At 39.1% G+C, this 21,926-nt stretch overlaps 1 protein-coding gene across 2 annotated transcripts in view; it reads left to right on the plus strand.

The window, feature by feature from the left end:
* Positions 1 to 14,594, plus strand: part of NAALAD2 (N-acetylated alpha-linked acidic dipeptidase 2) — a 35,169-nt gene extending 20,575 nt beyond the window's left edge. For both annotated transcript variants that reach the window (XM_082759959.1, XM_082759960.1), the window contains exons 13-19: positions 315 to 382; positions 4,879 to 4,970; positions 6,334 to 6,424; positions 7,077 to 7,341; positions 10,638 to 10,719; positions 11,858 to 11,950; positions 13,289 to 14,594. In XM_082759959.1, the coding sequence (XP_082616085.1) occupies positions 315 to 382; positions 4,879 to 4,970; positions 6,334 to 6,424; positions 7,077 to 7,341; positions 10,638 to 10,719; positions 11,858 to 11,950; positions 13,289 to 13,478 (881 nt within the window). In that variant the 3' untranslated portion in view covers positions 13,479 to 14,594. The remainder of the gene's footprint in view (positions 1 to 314; positions 383 to 4,878; positions 4,971 to 6,333; positions 6,425 to 7,076; positions 7,342 to 10,637; positions 10,720 to 11,857; positions 11,951 to 13,288) is intronic.
* Positions 14,595 to 21,926: the final 7,332 nt, after the last annotated feature.

A 21,926-nucleotide genomic window follows, 5' to 3' on the forward strand; every position in this document is an offset into this window, starting at 1 on the left:
TGGGGAGCATGTGAGTGACAAGGATTTGTAGCAGATGAGGGAGAGTTGGGCATATTCTAGAATTATGGGAAGACTTCATTACATTACTGTGTACGTACCATAACCAATGCATTTCTGTTGCGTAGGAGCAGTAGCTTTTACAAGGTGACCAACTAAATAGTCTGTTTCTGTATAAATTCTGAGGCAAGATCTAAATTCTTTGCCTTAGAGTCAAGGAGAAGTTTGTGTAAGAAAGGACTGCAAGACTAGCCCGTTAGGAAGATGATGCTGATGATATGTGGGGGAAGATTTCCATGTCTGTGTTTCATTTTCAGGCAACTACACATTAAGAGTTGACTGCACCCCTCTTCTCTACAGACTGGTATATAATCTAACTAAAGAGGTACTGAATCAGAGTGTTTATTATTTGTGATGTTCTGAGAATTTAAAACTGGAGGTTTATTGGATAAAATTGAATTATTGTATAATATTCTTATTGTCTTATACCCATGCTGGAAGAATCTTAATCCTACCAAAATTAGTGTCAAAACTTCCCTTCAGTGGTACACAGTCCAAGCTCATGGTTCCTCAGTATTTGTAGGAAGGCTGAAATGTATCACTAACATAAGTGGAATATTATTTGCAATTTATAATATACTATGTAGAGATAATTCTGACCTTCTCTATAATTCTGTATAGATAAGTCCATAAATAAATAAATAAATTCCAGATAATTAAACACTTGAGCAAAATCAATTCTCTAAAATAAGCATTCGAGGAAATAAACGGTGTTCCACATTTTGATTTCAAGTGCAATCTCTTAAAATCTAAAATCTATTACTTTTCACATTGGCAAGCTACCTTTTTTTTTTGGTTCTACCTGAATGTTCTCCATTTCTTATTGAGCCCTTGAAACACAATGATAAATATGAAACGATTGGGTGGGTTTGTGGGTTTTGTAATAGGCCAGATGTGTGGATCTGATTGACAAGTGGCCTTGTAGTACACTTGTCCTTTGCTTTCACCTCTCAGCATGAATTATGATAAGGCTGAAGGACTGTGGTCCACTAAGGCATGAAATTTCATTGGCTGTATAAGTTGTTAACCAGCTGAGGCACATAGCATGAGACATTGTCACTATCCTCATCTCAATTAAGTGAAGGCATCTCTATCTGACTTAAGGAAAATAGGAAAATAGGCTCCCTTTAAAGGCAATGGGTAGAAATAATTTATGTGCCCAAATGTGGTTGTCTACTCTTGTGCATACAGAACCCTCTAAAAATCTTCTTCCTCTGTTATTAAGGGAACCTAGGTGACTTGGTCTAATCTAGAAATGTGCACTGAAACTTCACTTGGTAGGATGGCTCCCGCTATGAGTATCCCTTCCCATAAGATGCATTCATTATGAGTTATTTTCAGATGTAGTACATTTTCTTTTGACACTGGAAATGCCATCATGTGAATATGAGGTAGTTTATCTATGCTGTTCCCTTGTTTTTTCTTCCATTTTCTACATTTTATTTTCTTATCAACTCTTTTTGTCATATTCTTTCTTCCTTGCAGGGGAAGAAGCTGTGCTTGTTCAGTCAGCTGCTGTCACACTTCGCACACTGCAGGGCAGTCTGTTTCACCTGTACAAATTCCTATGTCCCTAGTGCTGCAGGGTCCTGGTTAGAATAATTTTCTTTCTGTGTGCAGCAACTCGTTTACCCAGGGATTCATTTTATTTTTTTCTGCAAAAGATAAACAAATTAAAATATGCGCTGGACTAGAAATAGCATCTCATTCTTTGATCTAAAGTCAACTATTCAACTATTGCTGGCTTTGGGTAGGAAACTTCCTTTGACATACCATATGAAGTTCTTAGGACTGGCATTTTTGAAAATCTTGTGTTATTTAAGATTTAACAGTAGAAGTGTAATACAAACAACAGAAAACCTGACAACTATTCCATAATTCCACGCTGTTTCCTTGCTAAAAAGCTCCTAGAAGTACACTTTATTTATTCATATTCTTCATAGCTTCATTTGTTAAGGGGTTGAGTTTAAGGCAGAGAGGTGTCAGTGAGAAGTCTGACTATTGCTTGAGTTCCTTAACGCTACTGCTGAAACATCTTAGACTTTTTTCTTTTTCTTATTAGTTTCTTATAGACAAAAAAAAAAGGCAACTATTTTTTTTTTCTTTTATGTTTCTTTCACAGAGCAGAATTCTGCAACAGCATTCCAATTCAGTGCTGTCCTCTACTTTCTGTACACATTCAAACAGTTTTTGCAGTTTTCTTCTATAGTATTGTCTCTGTCCAAAAAATATCATTTATAATCCCTTTTTTCTTTAGACTATTTTTTCCATTGTTTTGGCAAATACATTTAAGACACTCCTTACCATAAATATATTTATATATATTTATATTATATTTATATTATTTATTATTTATAAGTATATATATATTTTTTTTTTCATAGGAAAATTTTAATTTTAAGTTTAAGTTTCCAAACCATCTTTAATTTAATGATGTTGATGTGTCACAGGTGACCTCCAGCGAACCATGCCTCACAGACTGTGAAACCTTTCTCTCACACCCTTTTGAACTTTCCTGTAAGATCATTAATAGAGGTTGTTGATTTTTTCCCAAGGAAAAAGATGTTTTGATGAACTCTGTGAGAGAAAGAATACCAAGGGGCATTTATTGAAAGACCAGTTCTACCTTGACCATGATTTCTGGTGGCATAAAAACATGTATACAGATGAGTGAGAGACACTCTAGAAATATGTCATAAATTTTCCTTGGCTCACTGATTCTGGCATCACAGAATAAAATTATTTTAAGGGATCGAACATCTTCATTTTCTGGAGCTTTAATTCCAGTGAATTGAATTAACAAAAGAGGGAGAGAAACTAATGTAACAAGTAAAACATGGAATTTTTATTTTGCAGAGGGATCAGCTTGTATTTAGGTAGCTTGCTATAAAGACAACTAAGATCTATACCTCTACTAAGCTGTGTCTTTTCCAATAATCTTAAAATAAGAAGAAGAACAAACAAACAAAAATATTAACTAAATTCTGTAATGACTAGAAGGATTCAGATGAAATTATTATATTCTTAGTTTTAATATTCTGACTGCAGTGCTGTTTTTGGAAGAGACTGGGAGGCTAGATGTACACACCAGAGCCTATGATTTGCATTAGGCTTTTGCATGGGATTGGATTTCATTCAGAAAGCCCAGTAAGTGAAAGAACATTAGTGCAGATGTGGGTGATTATGCATGTCTGAAAGAAAGTTATTTCTGTTCACATGAAACAGTCCAACATCCAAACTTGGGATATGTGTTTAGACCAAAATCTTTGACATAAACCCCACGAGCTCTTTGCTCATCCTGTTTTTTTTTTTTTTTTTTTTTTTTTTTTTTTTTTTTTTTCAAGGAGTTCTGCATTTAAGCGCAGTCCTTAGCATACAGATGGGATGTTTAGCAGTTGGCAATCTCTTTTGGCCCAGCAGTACTGCTAGATTTCTCAAAATTATTTCTCACCAGCCGACATCTGCAATAGTCCAACTCCAATTCCCCTTTTCTCATCATCACTTTTTACTTTGCATTTATATTTAAAGAACTCCATGTCTTCTTTGAAGTAACAGTGAGCTTGTGCTGATTCTAGATTTGGATCTAAGTCAGGATGAATGGTTTTGACATGACCAGAGCTGTCAGAATAACATCTCTGCCAGAGCATGGAGTATTGTTAGTCACATATGTCAGAGCTCAGCTTGCTCTTATTAATATGCCATTTTCAATTTAAGCCATAGAACTTGACCAAAGTGCCCTGAAAATGACAGCAGTCAAACAGTTGCTTCACAAAGTTGTTATTTTTTTTTTTTTCTGGTAGTTGTTGCCATAACCCCAGAGGTCAGAATTCCTAGGATTTTCAATTTGGAGTCTGTATATTTTTCAGTGCAGAATTTAAGACTCAACAATACTGTGAAACTATGTATCTAACCATCCATGTTTATGCTTTGTATTTTGAAAATAAATAAATAAATCCCAAGCCTCTGCACATGATAGCCAATGTGATATTTAAAGGACCATACTGGCTTTGGCCATAACTAACAAAGATTGATAAGCGTAGCTGGAGACTAGGGCCAGAGTTTTTATTTATGTGTAACTCTGCCACAGATTTTCTAACAGCTTTGGTCAATTAATTTCCTACTGCTTCATAGTTTTCCCAGCTGTATTATGGCTGTACTAGTATTTACCTTTCCCTTCATGATTACATAGCTTTCAATTTTTTTAAGGTAGGGGTGGGACCTGCATTTGTACTCACAATGTCTTGCACAACAGGGCTCCAATCTTGGTTCAGTTCCCCTGACACTTCTGTAATATAGTTAGTGACTGGTTATGCCCCTTCTTTCTAACGTAATTCCTATAACAAAGAGCAGGCAAATTTCAGGCTTAACCTGTTGAGAAAATGTAGTTGCTGTGTGAAGCAAACTTGTGATGGCTCAGGGCTCTCTTCTCCCCTTGCCTGCTGAAAGGATTGCTGCTGGAGCAGCTCCATAGTGCTATTACATGTACTTGTGCATGTGCATACAAAGGGCTATAGTAAAGTGGTAAGAAATCCTAAAAATCCCAAGTATTCTTCCAATTTCTTCCAAAACCTGATGGGTTCAAGCCAGTATTCTTCAGCTGTACCTTGCTGTACTGTCTGTGATTGGGTCCAAGTGCCTGTCAGATGCTCTTAATGGTTGGGATCCGTAACTGTATAGAAGAAATGTAAATGAACTATGTGTACCTCATTGCATACAGCAATGCTATTGATTAAGAATGATGCAGATAGCTGTAAATGTCTCCTTTAACACTGATTTCAGTTAGAGATACTTCCAGTGAGATTATAATCTTTTTGTTTCCAGATTTCAAGCCCTGATGAGGGTTATGAAAAGAAGTCTCTCTATGAGAGTTGGCTTGTGAAAGACCCTGCACCTGAAAATAATAGTTATCCCAGGTAAGTTGTTAATTTGCTTTTATTTTCCCAATATTTTAATCATATCATAGCACAATTCCTCTACAGAATTCTTCAAGATGTATTGCTATTGATAACAGCAATACAAAAACTTTTTAGTACATGGTGTCTCCAACAATGTTTGATTTTAAAATCAAATAAAATGGTATGACCTCTTTTAAAAAAGATGATCTATACCCACTGCAAGATGAAACCTCACACTCTTTAAAGGCTTCTTACGGATAGAAGAGCAATCATGGAAATGAAGGGCAGGGAAAGAATTCAAAGTGTAGTTTAGTCACCCTTCTAGATGAGATAATATACTATTGTTAGGCTAAGCAAATGCTCTGTTGAAAGAAATTGCCTAGAGCAGTAATGAAAAAGCTCTTATGATAATTATTTTATTTATATAATGGATGTACATTAAAAATCTTTATTTGAAGGTATTAAAACTTCAAAACATTGTTTAAGCCTGTGACTGTAAGGCTAAACCTTATATTCCCATAAGGTGAGTAGAACTGCCCCCTTGTGTGATTTGACCCAAATGTTCTGGATGTATGACCCTATAATCTTGCAAGCCTTGGCAATATGATCTCCTAGATTCATTAGACTCACTAAGATCTCTTCCTTTTGAAAAAACCACTAAATCTAATCCTCAGCTGAAACAAATAGTTTCTTGCAGAAATGTATACTAATGGGAAAGCTTTAGCTGGGTTATTTATTTATTTATTTTATCTGAGAAATGCCAATTATTCTTCTGGCTAGATATTTAACCCTAAAACTTAATATAAAACTCAAATAAATATTTGAAAATACTGAGAATATTTCAGGTTTTTATTACTGTTTTTCTTTTCCTCTGTCTTGCCACACCTACCCAGCAGATGGCAATATTTACTTGTAAGTCATAAATGCTAATCTGCTGTGGAAATTATTTACCGGTCTTTGTACTGTGGAATATGCTGAGTATATAAACACATCTGTCTTTGCATATATTGCCTCGCAATTCTTATTAGTTTGGAAATAGATGTTTAATATTTTAAGATTGCAGAGGCTTATCTGATGTAAATCTACAGCTCTTGTGTATACTATGTACATTTTTTTCCTAACGTGGCCAGTGTCATAATCAGGGTCGCTACCTTTAAATGACTCTCCCAGTAATATTGAATACCGGATTAGTGTGTTAGAATAAAACCAGTTACAGTAATTAAGCTTGCTGCTCGTCTACTCTCTGATCTTATGAGTGTCCCTGGTGTGCCCTTCAGAAGCCTTGACCTCCATTTCTTTGAAAATCTACATTTTGCATAAATTACCATCATATTATAAAATAAGTACTTCCTCTATGACATGTTGTCTTTTCTACATGTAGAATAAACAAACTGGGATCAGGCAGTGATTTTGAAGTTTACTTCCAGCGACTGGGAATTGCATCGGGCAGAGTGCGTTACACCAAGAATAGGGTAAGCCATGTAGATTGCTTGAAGGAATTTGATAGGGCTGAGCAGTCATCTTTTAAGAGCATTTATTCATAATTAGTAAAGAAGCTTCAACATTTTTTTTTTGTCTCATTTGTACATCAGTGCCATTTTTTAATTAAATAAGAAACCTATTAGCTTGGAGAATAAAACATTACAGTGATATGTTTATTTTATAGGCTGTCAAGTACTGAAAAGGATATTTACAGAATCTGTTTGGGGGTGTGTATTTCATTCCACCGTACTATTAGTAGTCCCCTTAACATACACATCCTCCTTGATATTGTTTGGAAAACCATGCAACATAAAAAGGGATCCATGACAGGATTTCTGCAATCCAGAACTGCAGGCTGATTTCACTTTCCATGGAGGCACTCTCTTTACAAGGGAACTGAAGTCATGTCTGTTTAGATGGAGAGAAGGAAGCCTGCTTACTTAATCGTGTGTGACAGTCCATGGATTCAGGTTGTTTCATTATCCTAAGACGAACACACAAAAATGGGAAGGATAGCAAATTGTGTTTTGTAGGAAATAGCTTTTTTGATTTGGATGCTGTGCAAAATATCATACCATCAATAAAACCCTTAACTGCAGTTAGAATACATGGCACTGACAAATTTGCTTGCTCTTTTTTCAGAAAGCAGACAAATTCAGCAATTATCCTGTTTATCACACTGTGTATGAGACCTTTGAGTTAGTGGAAAAATTTTATGACCCCACCTTCAAGAAACAGCTAGCAATTGCCAAGTTACGAGGCAAACTGGTTTATGAACTTGCAGATTCCCAGATCATTCCATTCGACTGTAGAGATTACGGAGAAGCCTTAAAAGGATATAGCGATAGAATTTATAAACTGGCCAAGAAACATGAAGAACAGCTGAAAACTTACAAAGTGTCATTTGGTGAGTAATAGCCACAGCAGAATTTATTGAGTGCATTAATTAGAATTATGCAGAGACATGATATATCTGTCCTCTCTCTGAAACTGAATTCCTTTTCTGTTTTAGTTCTGCCATCATAATAAAGAAAAGTCTTCTAAAAAAATCTTTCTAAACCTAACACAGTATTAGCACGTTATTGGTCAGATGAGAGAGTTAAAATAATTTTCATGCATGTTATTGTGTTCATTATTACACTGCTCATGAGCAGTCATGAACCACAATCAAATGCAGAACAAAAAAATAGTATTGACCTGCTTCTCACCCAGGACTAGATTATTTCATCTTGCTTAAAAGAAGAAGACAGGTTAAACGTTTGGGGCAACTATCGGAAACCTGGGAGATGCAGGTGTCATTTCCTCCTCAGGCAGAGGTTTAATCTGTCTGACCTTGGGAAACCTGCTTACCATCTGTGTCAGTGGCTGGTACCACAGTTAGGCAACAGAACCCTTCTCCAACTTCTGCATAAATACATTCACTGAGCGCTTGAAAACATTTTGATGAGGCACATAAAATAGAATGGAAGAGACAGAGTACTCTGGATCACAAACTAGGATGGTTTCCACAATCATTTTTTTTTCCCTCTCCGTCTGTTTCTTCTTTCTCCTTGCCTTGTTCACCCCTTGGTTTCTGTACCACGGAGAATTTTCAGTCAGTCCTAATCCACATGGTATCTGATGGACCCATGGGTTAGAGACATAAACTGGCTTTTCAATGATGCAGTACTCGTTTGGGTTGTCTGAAACGTGAAGTAATTCAAATCAAATCCTCACTTAGAAAAAAATAAAATGACATTTAAGTCTTGTTAGGCAGAAAGTTCTTGAGTATTTTGAAAAGACTTCATTTTTTTTTTTTTTTTATTTTTTATTTTTTTGTAAAAAGGCTTCTTGGAACAGAGGAAGCATATTTTGATGGATTATCTGGTCTGAGATATCATATAAGAGATTTATTTCAACACATTCTTGTGTTAACTGTAGCATATCATCTGGGGAAACATCAAGATTGGACTTTCTTTTTGCACTGTTAGAACAGCTACCAAATTTTCTGTTAAATAATTTATTTTCATTGTTTGTGTTTCCTTCTCATTTCAAATTAGAACTTGCCCAAATGAATTTCCAACTAATGTATATACTTTTGTTTTTATGTCAATTAGGTTTTAGAAGCAATCTTTATTATTTTTTTTTTGGCTTTTGTTCCCTAACTATCACTTAACTCTCTCCTTAATAACTTTATAGACGTGGCACTTTGGCCATTTTTACAAGTTTTCTTTTTTTCCAGTCTTTTCATTATTTTCATGTCTCTTCTCTGATGCCTGATCAGTTCAAATTTATTTCTTTAAAAAGAAAATATGATTTTTATTTTTTGTATATTCTATTGCACCAGAGTGCATTACAATGAATAGATAGCTTTTATGATACTTTGCAAATTGAAATTCATTTCACTCAGAACTTTCATAGAACTACCTATTGACAGCACTGAATGTCAGAAAGCTGTTAATTAAGCCTGAATAAATCACGTAGTTGTTCTTCACAACAATTGATGAAGCTTTTTTTATTGCCTTTATATTCACATTTCAGCTGCTTCTCTACAACAATGAACACTGGAAACCTTTTTTTTTTAATTTATTTTTTTACATGAAATAGTACTTGTAATAATATACTATCAGAGCTAAGGTCTGTAGGGGAAATGAATAAATAAAATTGATAATATTTTTTAAAATAACCAAAAGTGGCAGCACTGAATAGCTCATGAACATGAGCACAAATTGTCTTATATATTTTCAGATGACCTTTCTTTTTTCTCTTAAATCCCCTCCTATTGCTTCTGAAATATAAACTGTAGCCTTGATACAGCCATGATGTCAGCCCTGTCCTCTGCCAAATTGATAACTACTGCCCTGGGCAAATGCAGTTGCGGACAAGCACTGTCCATAAACAGGTTGCAGAGGCAAAATCTGTGCCTCTGATTATGTAAGCTAAAGAAAAATATTAATGCAAGAACAAGCAAGTGTGGGCTGGTGATGGATAAATACGTTCGCTGGAAATAGAAAGCAGATGAGACTGCAGAGCAGCTTTCAACAGAAGTCGTGGGAACAGACAGCCTATGTGATTTCTAAAATAGTGTGATGAGTTTACCAGCACAGCAGGGCTTCATTCCCTGTAGGGGATAGGGTTTAGGAGATGACCTAATCCACGTTCCTGTGCAAAGAGAGGATACTCTGCATTATCTAAAGTTTCCTGAAACTTTTGGGCAAAATGTGCAAGTTGTGAAACTATGTAATGAGCTGTGGTAAGGCCAGAAGTTCTCCTCAAACCATCCACCTTCCTTTTGTTCCATGAAAATTAGCTGTAGAAATCGATACTTCTTCCCAGGTCTGTATCAAATCGACCCTTCTACAGGAAAATCATCACAGTTGATGTCATTAGCAGGAGACAGTATCTGTAGCTGCTTCTGAGGCCAAGCTATCCCATGTGGCTCAGACATGCTGCCAGGGGCAGAGCACAAGAAAGCAACAGGACTTACAGCCCAGAGTGAGGTGTAACAAGCAAAATCCTGGAGTCCAAGCAGCAGCACAAGGGATGGCACAGGGTTGTGGCACAGACACCTCGTGGGCTGCACCTTAGCAAGCATGGGGCTTGGTAACTTTACCCTATCTATCTCTGGCTGCGCACCACCATGACTTTTTTTTTTTTTTTTTTTTTTTTTTTGTCTTTCTCAGTACTACTCAATAGGACACTCTTCTGTTATGATATGAATAGGAAATTATGTTCCAAGAGGAAAATCCAGCTGCTTTTGCACAGCCAGCTGGAAGAGCTGGTATTTTTGATGTCAGGCTTTTTTTTTTTTTTTTTAACCTAAACTCTGCAGTATGTCCCGGTGTTAAAAGGGTAACAGCAGAGTTTTCCATTTGCAATGCCAGCGTCTTCTCCTTGGCAGGCAGAGGCAAGATGTGGGCTTGGGAAGGCCATATCCAGCACCCTGCTCTGCTGTTGGTGTAGTTCCACTCTGTCCTTGTCTGTTACTGCTGGGAGTGCAGCTCTTAAAGTCTGCTCTGGGGAAACTAATGGAGGCTAAAAATCTGAACTTCTAGGAGAGACAAGAAAAAAAAAATTTTAATAAAAAAAAATGCAGGTGTAACAGCAAAATAATGCAAGTGGAACAGCAAAACAAATGTAGTTTTGCTCCCCCTGGGCAACTGAAAGGTATATTGGGCTCTGTGGATCCTCTGAAGTTGTTCAAAAAAGTCTTTCCTTGTCTAGATGCTCTTTTTTCTGCTGTGGTGAACTTCTCAGAGGCTGCTGCTGAATTTCACAGGAGACTTGAAAAAGTTGACAAGAAGGAGTAAGTCTGGAAAAATCTATCTCTATCTTAGTAAAATCTCCCCCGTGGTGTTTTCTTTCTTTGTCCAGGGGTGTACCTGAAGCCCTCCATCAGCCTTTGGGTAGAGAAAGTTAAAAATAAAAAAACATCTAAAGCCTGTGTCAGTTTGGGCCTTGCTCCTAGGGCAGTCTGCATGTCTGGTCACTCCTTGGGGTGGCATTCATCTTGCTCAGTTTTTAGCTACCTTGAAGATATAATTACTTGTCCTGATTCCCTTTATATTTCATGGAGTGAAATTTGTATTTTGAAGGGGCAATTAATCACATCTCCTCAGGTACCCAGGTCAGCTCTTTCTTTCCAGTGACTACACAAGGAGCCTGTCTGATTAGCATGGACCAGAGCCCTTGAACTCTGAGACACGCAATATCTGCCAAGATTAATTCTGCTTTCAGTGATGAATAGTATCAGCTGTAGAGCTTATAAGTATCAGCTAGTCATTACAATTATTGTAATAAAGGGAAAAGCAGGTAGCAGTGGAAGTTTAAGTCTGATTGTGCTCTGTATTTGGCTTGAGTGCTGTAGGTGACACAAATGTTTGTACTTTCAGCACACCTCAGGAAGACAGGGTGATGCTCCAGAGTATTTAAGACTCCTGCATGGTGCTTGTGAACCTATGGGCCCTATGGGACTCCCATGCCCTTTGGGTGCAGTGGCTGGAGGCCAGGCTCTCCTCAGTACCTTGTATGGTACATAGTGGTTGTGTTTAGGCAACTGAATCCCATACTTAGAACATTGTTCTATTTATCTATGTATGTATGAATATTGTAGAGAGTTTAGACCCTTGATTTGGAGGTGGACAGTAAAAATCTAGATATCTTGACCTAAATCTCTGCCTTTCTGTCCCTGCTGTTAAGTGGGATCCTCCTAGTGCCATTTAATACTAAACAAGTTTCTACTGAGTTGTCTAATGCAGAAATCTGAATGCATTAATAAAACATGTATTACTTCCATTTGAAAAACCTCATCTTTTTGCAAATGTAGATATTCTTTGTCACTTTTTTTTTTTTTTCTGTCCAAAGAAGAGGAAAAGTGCTTGAATGAAAATGAGCAGACCTGTTTCCTTACTGTGTGAAATGTCTCTTGTCTACATTTTCTGCAGTCCTGTTGCAGTGCGAATCGTGAACGATCAACTGATGTTTATAGAAAGAGCTTTCATCGATCCTCTTGGCTTACCGGGAAGGAAGTTTTACAGGTAAGGCAACAAGTTTCTGAACTTGTCTAATTTTTTAACTGTGTAAAGCACTGTGGTTTTGCAGATGAATCCCATCCTCACAGGCTGATCAGTTGGACTGCTGTATAGGCCCTATAAAGCCCAACAGATTCTGGTTCAGGTATAATGCAGTGAGTAGCAGACTTTGTTGATAATCTCCAAGGAGAACTTTTTGCCTGCACCACCCTCACGGTGCCTAATTCTTCTTCCCAGCTCTGGATCTCTATTTTTATTAGCCTTGATAACTATGTGAACTTGATTTGAGAGTATGTGATAGATACTACTTCTGTTATACACCTTGTTCTTGTAAATCTGTACCAAGTAATGACTCAGTGGATAAACAACTCTATGGAAAGAAAGGAAAGAAGGGAATACAGTAAAGGGAAGAGGACAAGTATGTAGTGAAGAGAGATGTCCAGAAGAGAGAGACTGGACAGTGTCCTCTCCCCTCAGGATAGATAGCACAGAGATCACAGGATGGAGAAAGGCCCATGAGCTGTGCTGCAGGGTCCCATCTCTCCCAGCTTTGGCTGCTTCCCATGAGCTTAAACCCTTAACTGGTTATTACTGAAGTTTTCTCTGTACGAGTCTGCAGGGCTGGAGAAGGACAATACATTATGCACCACCACATCCTTTATAAAAGTGCTGTGCAGTTATTAGGAACACCTGCTGGAAGCCAGCTTTCAGCATCAGGTGTGTGAGCGCCTCCCTTTGCTCTCAGCATCCCCCTTTTCCTGATGCCTGGGTGCATCTGACTCACTGCCTGGTGGCTTTCACACCACGCCAGAAGCCCCTCAGGCAGGTAGAATTGAGAATCACACTTCCAGCCTCCTAGGACAAACTGTTGTTCACACTTCTGGAAGAATGAAATGGTTGTTTTCTACAGTTCTTATTTTTGGGTGTTAGGTAACATTTAGAGATATATATTTTTTAAAATACATTTTATTTGTGCTTGCATCTATTATTGCAGTTTTAGTATTTATTTTGAGTTGGGGGGCATCTTTTGCATCTATAAATGTGTTTCATTACTTCATGTGAACAAAATAAATTTGAAAATAAATCTGCAATTATTAATTATTAAAAAAATAAAAATTAAAAAAAAAATAAGCCATGGTTTTGCCAGCTTCAGTTCCAATACAATCACTTCTACTCTGAAGAATCTGTTCTTCTCAATAATTCTCCCATAGTTCCCCCCCCCCCCCCCTTTTCACATTCCTTTCCCAGCTCTATCACCATTCAGTTGCTCAATAATTTTCTGAGGTTTCTGTTATTTATTTATTTTTTAACTTAGCATACCTACATTTTTCCCTTTCCCCACAGACATGTCATCTTTGCTCCAAGCAGTCACAACAAGTATGCTGGTGAGTCCTTCCCAGGGATCTATGATGCCATGTTTGATATTGAAAGCAAAGCAGACCAGCAGGAAGCCTGGGAGGAAGTGAAGAGGCAGATTTCCATTGCAGCCTTCACCGTGCAGGCAGCAGCAGGGACACTGAAGGAAGTAGCATAGGATGATGGCTTCGAAAAGCTGAAATAGCAAAGTCTGAACGCCCTGCAGTCAGGCTGCAGTGATCCAGTCTCTGCAAACTGCCTGCTGTACTTGAGCTCCCATCGCACAGATGTACTGGTAGGGGGAGCAGGAGCTCTGTGCTCCAGAAACTCTGCAGCTAGGAATTACTGCTTCTCTGATACTGGCAAAACTGTAACTTTAAGAACAACCCTGGATAGAAGACAATCTGTGGGGCAGGCAGGTGGGGAGAAGGAAGATTCAATTCTCAATCAGATTTTTTTCTGAAGGATCTGCCAATTTTGAGATCCCACATCTTTTGGATGTACAGTCTGGTTATTTGCAAAGCTGTCTGCTAATCTTGACCGTAGCACTGATCAACAGCATATATTTCAGCAAAAAAAATCAAGCAGTCCTCAGCATATACATTTCTCTTGTTCTACTAATGATGTTTATCATATAATACACCAAAAGCATTTCTGCATTTTAGCATCCATTCTGCAGGACTAGTCAGCACTCATTTTGCAGACTTGCTTTCTTTCCCTGAAAAAAATATAATAGTGGTCCTCTGGCTAATTGCCAAAAGGGCTACTAGCCTTCCCTGACAACCAGAGAAAACATCTGCTTTTACGAAGAAATCCAAAAACATTTTATTAAGCATTTATGCAGAGACCTATGAACAGCGTGTGACCACCCCTCTGAAAATCACTGACCACCTCTCTCCTTTATTTGCACTTTCAAAAATACAGAGTGTGGGGGATAACAGAACTGATCTCCCTGCTGTTGGTGCTTTCGCCACTAGTCTCAGGCCAATGGCAGCTTTTGATCTTTCTCTCTCTCTCTCTCTTTTTTTTTTTTTTTTTCTTTTCCCTTCTTCCCCTGTGAGGGCTTTTTCATGCAGCGATGTCTCATTCCAGTTGAGGGAGATGGATGGCAATGTGGTCACTACTGGAATGGGGCTTGAGATTATGGAGTAATTCTGTTTTCTAATAAGACCTGAGACAGCTTTCCATCAGGAGCTGCATATACATTCAAAGAGAAACTGAAATGCATGAGAAGGATAATTGTACAAAACTGTGTAATTTGTAAAAAAAAAAAAAAAAGAAAATAAAAAATTGATTCTTGCTTCATTTGCCCTTTAAATGTACTTCTCATCCACTTGCCTTACAACTAATAAAGTTGCTAGAATTTTATTACATCACATTCCAATTTGTGAGGGAGCTGATAATAACTGGTATTTTCTCTTGTGCAAAATATACTACAGCTTATCTCACAACCATAAATTGCAGCAGGTTGTGGGAATAAAATGCTTTCTCTTTTATGGGGAGTAGAACAGATGGGGTACTAAAAAAGACGGAATTGAGAAATGGGGTAGTGGACGTAACAGCTACTAGGCTACCGAAAGAGTTGTTTTCATCGCAGATACCTTGAATTCAGATAAAGAAACCAGTAATGCCAATCACTAGTCTTTTGAGAAGTTGGCTTGAGGGGAAGATACCACCTAGAAGAAGGGTGTGCATTGGCATCACTTCCATAAGCATCTCTGAAATAGGAAGGACTGTGTACCTATGGACACCATGCTCATAACATACTGTTACTTTGCTTTTCACAAATTAAGCCTTTTGCACCTGAGGAGACCACACTTCCACAGTCCATCCCTTACCTTTTCCTCTGAAAAATGCAGTCACCTTAGCTCACCTCATTAGCATGCACATAAGAGAGCATTAAAGTAGCACAATGAGTGGTCAGTACTGAGGACACCAGAACAGTGACTACATTTTTGTTCTCTTTACTTCTCCTTCGTGGAGGCTGCCCATTACATTTGCTCATCTCCCAGCAGCAAGCTGGGGAGCTGTCAGTGGTCACTGCCCTAGGCGCTATCAGAGGATAAGGCAAACAAGGAATGTCTATAGAAAAAGGAAATTTCTGATGCAGCATGCATTCTTAACTTACAAATATCTCAGTAACAAAATAAACCACCTGTCATTTAAGTGAAATGTTTCACCAGTAAACATACTGATGGGGACCAGTACCATACATTGGGGGTTGTGGTTGACAGCAAGTTGAGTACGAGCCAGCAGTGTGCCCAGGCAACCAGGAGAGCCAACCGTATCCTGGGGTGCATCAAGCACGGCATCGCTAGTCAGTCGAGGGAAGGGATTGTCCCGCTCTACTCTGCGCTGCTGCAGCCTCACCTCAAGTATTGTGTGCAGTTCTGGGCACCACAGTACAAAAAGGAAATTAAAAGTGTTGGAGAGTGTCCAGAGAAGGGCTACAAAGACGGTGAAGGGACTAGAGGGGAAGGGTATGAGGAGCAGCTGAGGTCATTGGGCCTGTTCAGCATGGGGAAGAGGAGACTGAGGGGGGACCTCATTGCGGTCTACATCATCTTCGTGAGGGGGAGTGGGGAGGCAGGTGACCTATTCTCTGTAAACACCAGTGATAGGACCCGCGGGAATGGTGTTAAGCTGAGGCAGGGGAAATTTAGGCTTGACATCAGGAGGAGGTTCTTCACCAAGAGGGTGGTTGCACACTGGAACAGGCTCCCCAGGAATGTAGTCACTGCACCAAGCCTGTCTGAATTTAAGAAGCAATTGGACTGTGCACTTAGTCACATGGTCTAAACTTTTGGGCAGACCTGTGTGGTGCCAGGAGTTGGACTTGATGATCCTTATGGGTCCCTTCCAACTCAGGATATTCTATGATTCTATGATACCCTTGCAGTGAAAGTTTTTGCAGCCCTGTGCCATGACACTGCAGCTGCAATGTAGCGTATTATCTTGTTACTTCCATGTGCTGTTTTGAAGCAGTACAAAGAAATTAAATCTCACATCAGGATAAGTGCACAGCTGGAATCTATTGCTTCCTTCCTCTTCTTGACTGTATTGGTAACTATTATGAAGGCATATACATCCTGAAAACTGTATGAAGTAGCTTAAATCTCATTCTCTTCCTCTCTACTACATTCTAAAGGTAGATTGATTACCAAATCCATATTTAAAAGCAAACCAACCCACGTATAAATGGCTTACGCTGATTTCCATAAAGTCCTGTACTGCTGGTACTGAAAGGATCAGTTGCTCAGAGCAGATGTTGCCTTCCATGCTTTTCGTTAGTCACATCTCCTTTTTGTTAGATGTGCAGCAAAGCAACTGCTCCTGCAAGTTATCTGTGTAGCTCCAGCTGCCCACCATTTCAAAACGTGCAGGGATTTCTCAGACCCTCCTTGCAAACAAATGGATAGCACTGGGTCACCTGCTCTGTCCTTTATAAATTCTGTTTGCACCATTCTTTCACACACCCTGATGGGAGCAGGCTGTCATCCTTCAGAGCATAGGGACACGGGCTGCAAAACAATCTGGCAAAATTAAACTCAGATGAAACTTGATATTAAGTTAGCTCATTGTCCCTTGGAAACAGGTTTGAAAGGAACTGGGCCATGAAGTTTATCACAAATTCTCTTGAGATTGAAATACCTTTGGTTTGCCTTTGGAAAACCAGCTGTAGCTATTGTTCAGTGTAGAAATGGTTGGAAGGTGTGGACAACCATGTGCTTCATTCTCTACTGTGACAAGGGATAATACAACAACACACATTCCTTTGCACTCGAAATGGATGTAATTTAAAATAGCTCGTTGGCTGTGCTTTTCAATAAATAAATAAATAAATAAATAAATAAATATTGAACAACCTCAAAAATGTCTTGTAGATGTTAAGCTTAATAAAAACAAAGCTAATTGAATACCTTTGAAGATGAAGTGTTTGGGATTAAGTGAGGCCAATTCTTCTCATTGAGTCACGCATTGAGAGACTGCTTTTGTGAAACGAGATTAAAATTTCGCTCTTCCAGTGTCCTGACAACTGAAGTACAAGCACACCATCAATTTGTAATTTCTGGTGAAGAGGGCTGGAGAAATTTCATGTCTTCTCAGTAACTACACTGCTCATCTGTTAGAACAGGGCCTTTGGGCTTGTCCGCGGTCTTGATTTAACCAAAGCAATTTGTCGGGCCCAGGTCAAACTTTTAAATTGCTTCAGCTGATCTAAAATTGCATTCTTGTATAGCAGTGATAAACTGCACTGTGTAACTCAGTGTGTCTATTAAGGAAAAGGCATTGCAAGAGAAAGGTCCAAAGCAGTGCCCAGCCCATGAGCAGATGTTCACTAACAGTCCCAGTGCCGTACGCACTTTCTGCACCTCCCGTTTGTATCATTCAGCCCTTCTTCAGATAACCTCTAAAATCTCTGTGTGTTCACATGTACAAAGGGACTAGCCACAAAATATGTGACTGTACAGTGAAACTCATTGCTACAGGAGCTTGTGAAAGGTGAGAAGTGTTAAAAAAAAGACTCAGAAACATGCAAGGAGTGCTCATAAAAGGACCAGCCTCATGATCCAAATACAACCTTTGAATCGGAAGGCCCTACAGCACTGACTTGGGAATTAAAACATATGCATACACGGAGGGATTAAACATGCCTGCTTCATTCCTTTCCCTGCTGGAAACATTTGTGATGGAGGGGTTATTAGGAAAGACAGCTCTTCACACTCTCAGAGTAGCGCTTTTCTCCAAGTAGACATCCCCCCTGGGTCTGCTGCTGGTCCCCTATTCATGTGCACTTGATTGAAACCCATGAAAATTAATAAATATATCCTTTAAAGTTTGCTTGTTCCCCTCTTTAAGCAAAGACACTGATCAAAAATGTCAGTCACGGGTCTTCTGAAAATAACAAAATTGCTTGAAAGCAGAAATAATTTATCCTGCAGTGATGCCACTGGGGGTTTAGAGCTGCTGTGCAGCATCCGCAGAGAGAAGCTACACAGTGACCCCACATTAATCCTGAGAAAAACAGCAGCAGGAGGAGATTCTGGAAGATGCCAGCAGGGTCTGAAAGGGTCTGTTGCCATTACACCCCTGAGACTTAAAGTAGCTCCAGTAAAATACAAGTGGCTGCTGTTTAACCCTGTAATTTAGCTGTGTCTATAGCATGGTTAGATTTCAGCTCTGAGTAAAGCTCTCCAAGTCAAGGCAGCTCACGACAGTACCAACAGTGTTTTCCTGATGGATCCGACACCTTTAAATATTTTCTTCCTCATCCAAGAAAACTTGTTTATTCTTCAAGTCAATGTCAGGCACAGCCATTTTGGGGATGGAAGCCCTTGGGGAGCTCCAAGAATGGAGGAGGAGGAGAAGGAAGGGGAGACGGAGGAGAAAGAAGAGGAGGAGGACTGGCTTGCAAAGCACCTCATGTAGGAGGGGGCTGGACCTGGTTCAAGTAAATGTGTATGATAGTCTTCCATAAAGGGAAAGAACAGGAGAAGCGATAATGGGAAAAGCATTTCACTGGAGGGGATCAGATAAGAATAGACCTGTTATGTTTACATGGCACCTTCCCCAGATGTGCTTTGCTAGCTTGCTTGCTGGCAGTGAGCTGCTGACACATTCCTGAGGCTGCCATCCACATTATCTCCAAACTTGGCTGTATTTTTAGAAGGAAATTCAAGCCACAGTTGCTGGACACAGCAACTGTTGTGGCAACACATCCTTAGGTAACCCATACGCAGTAGGACATCAGACTGGAGAAGCGCGGTCAGCTGCGAGCACTGGGCACTGAAAGACTTAGCTCCGAGATCACTTTTCCCTTCTGATTTTCCTGGAACCAAAACACCTCCCTCCTGCACAAAGTTACACTGTTTTGCTTCCTCAGTTCTCTGCTTCTCTCAGGCCACGTTTCCATACTCTTTCCATCTGAGCCTGCGTACTGTCACCTTGTGCCTAAAACTCAGTCTTTAGCCCACAGGTCAGTTCAGAGGGAATTATCTTAGCCCTTGGCCCTGCGGAAGCGCAGGAACTGCACTGGTGTATTGTCACCTACTGCCAGGGCAGAGGAGTAAAACACAAGCATCCCCCTGTCCTACTAGGGGCAGAAACACTTTACAAGTAAAGACAAGTTTACTGTTAGCGTAATTAAAATCTTAAGTGTCCAAACAAGTGTCTATTTATTATAGAAAAACTGAATCCAGTTAATATAGTTAAATATATACTGCCTAGTATCTACCCTTTCCACTGCCTTGCTGGCTCCTGAGTTCACTGGGTTCAGCCTGCGTGGGACAGCTGCAGCCAGCAATCAGCAGCCCCAAGCCCTTCACAAGGAGTGTGGGGTTATTAATGTGGGGTCACTGATTTTTCCTCATCCTGGTGTCTGGGGTTACTACATGTTTCCTGGCATATCTTGCACCCTGTGCCACAGCTTTCATGCCCCCTGCTGTATCGGGTTTGTATTTCTCTGCAATAAAATGCAAGGACCACAAATATGTTGCTCCACACAGAACAAAAGGGTGTTACTGTTATCTGTATAAAAATATTTTATGCTATAAAGGAGAATCAAAGATAAAACAGATTAGGCAATAGTCAGGTCATTATAAAATTGTTTAAACAGCCAAATGAGCTAACACAGATCTCCAGGTAGGTGATGAGCAGTTCAGACAAAGCAGGGCTGGGAAGTCCCAAGGCCTTGCAGAGTTGGAAGGAGCTGGTAGCTGGTGCCTTGCTACCAGCCACGGCAGTGCTGTATTTACTGAGCCATCAGCAGGGACCTGCACTCAGGGACTACTTGGAGGGAGAGCCCAAATTTTCCAGAGAACAATCAGTAAGGACAGCTACTTATATATAGTCTTATACATACTTTGTATATGGTCTTGGCAAGTCTGAGAAATGGGGTGTGAGAAAGCTTTTTTTTTTTTTTTTTTTCACATTTTCTAACCAGCCCAGTTCACATAATTCAGCCTGATTGGATTTTGCTTTCGCAAATATCAATCATTTTTAACCACCTGCAGTCTGACAAGTGATTGCCTGAGTGCTATACATTTATACAGGACTCCGAGTGTAACTGTAGAACTCAGCACTTGCTTCTCAGGCAGTATTACACTCAGTTTTGTACCAAAAACCTATTACCAGATTATGGAGAAGTTCTGACATATAAGCAAGGTGTCATTCAGTGATAAAACATCATCTCTCTCAAGGCTAGTGCTTGTTCTGCAGACAACAGTGAGTACCTAAAATGCATGGAGGGAAAATGAGGGCATACAGTGCTGCCACAATGCAATACTAACATATTTACATTACATCTGAACCACTAACACAACTGTGAAATGGAAAAACTCATGAAAGCAACACATGCTTCAGTTTAAGAACCATACGCTCAGTGGTGCTGCCACTCAACCACATCCAGGTTTTACACCACTTTTCACTGGGCAAACCCAACCACACTGCAGTTTTCAGGCCCTGAGGATCAATATAATGGTGCAATAAACAACACAGTCTGTGTTTTAAAGACATTATTGGAGAGAAATAAAAGGAAAAGAAGAAACGCTCCAGTGCCACTGTGCACACAGCAAAAAGGTGAACCTTTATGAAAAAAGGGGAAAATTACAAAGCCCTATGATTTCATATATTCAGTGCTTTAGATCGTTCACAGTTGGAGTTGCTGCTTTGTATTAACCTTCAGTCTTAATGTTTTTTCTACAATTTATATTGTATCTTTCACAAAATACCTAAAAACCTTTAAGACTTAAACATTATTTTCCAACTACATTTAAACATACTCCATTCATTGCTTCCATTTTATCCTTCTTTACAGTTGTTAACACACTCATGGCAAGCATAAGAGCTCCATTTAATTTATAAATTCATTTAAGTAAAAATCTTCTAACAGAGCTGCTGACAGGCTTCTGATTTTCAGAGCTCCAATCAAAGAATAATTCTGAACACTTCTGTTGTAGACTATATTCGTAAGCAAACAATCAAAATGTTAACTACTTTCACAAGTGAAGGCAGAACTTCAAAAATTTGGGTTAATGTTCATGTATACAATATTACTTGATTACAAGGCACTCCTTAAAAAATTTATAAAGTCCCTCGGGGTCTGGAAGTGCACAGTATCAAGTGCCTCTAATACACAAGTCTGATTTTCAATGAGGAAGAACAAATTAGGTTAAGCATATTAAGCTAGAAGCACAGTTCAACTCTAAGCACTGATTTCCGTAATACTACTGCAGTATCAATATTTATGCTTAATTTAAAATAAACATTCCAGAGAACAAGGTTCTGGGACTAACCACATTTTATAGATGGCTATAAGGTACAGTTCTGCCTCCAGCTAGCTTTGAATGACTTAGTTGCAAATGCAGTTGTTATTAATATTTAACCAGAAACTAATTTTTCAAATAGCTGCTCTTAGTAGGTAACAAAAATTAAATATTCTATTCAAAAGGATGCTCCCTGCCACAAAGCAGCACTGGCTGAAAAACAAAACAAACAAAAAAACAACACACACGTGCAAAAACAAACAAAAAACCAAAACACATGCTTTCTGGATAACCACAATCAGTCATCATAGAGCTGATCAATTAATTTGAAGAAAATCACATTCATGCATTTCATGTACAGG

The sequence above is a fragment of the Aythya marila genome (assembly GCF_965140915.1).
Source record: "Aythya marila genome assembly, chromosome: 1".
Taxonomy (NCBI): Eukaryota; Metazoa; Chordata; class Aves; order Anseriformes; family Anatidae; genus Aythya; species Aythya marila.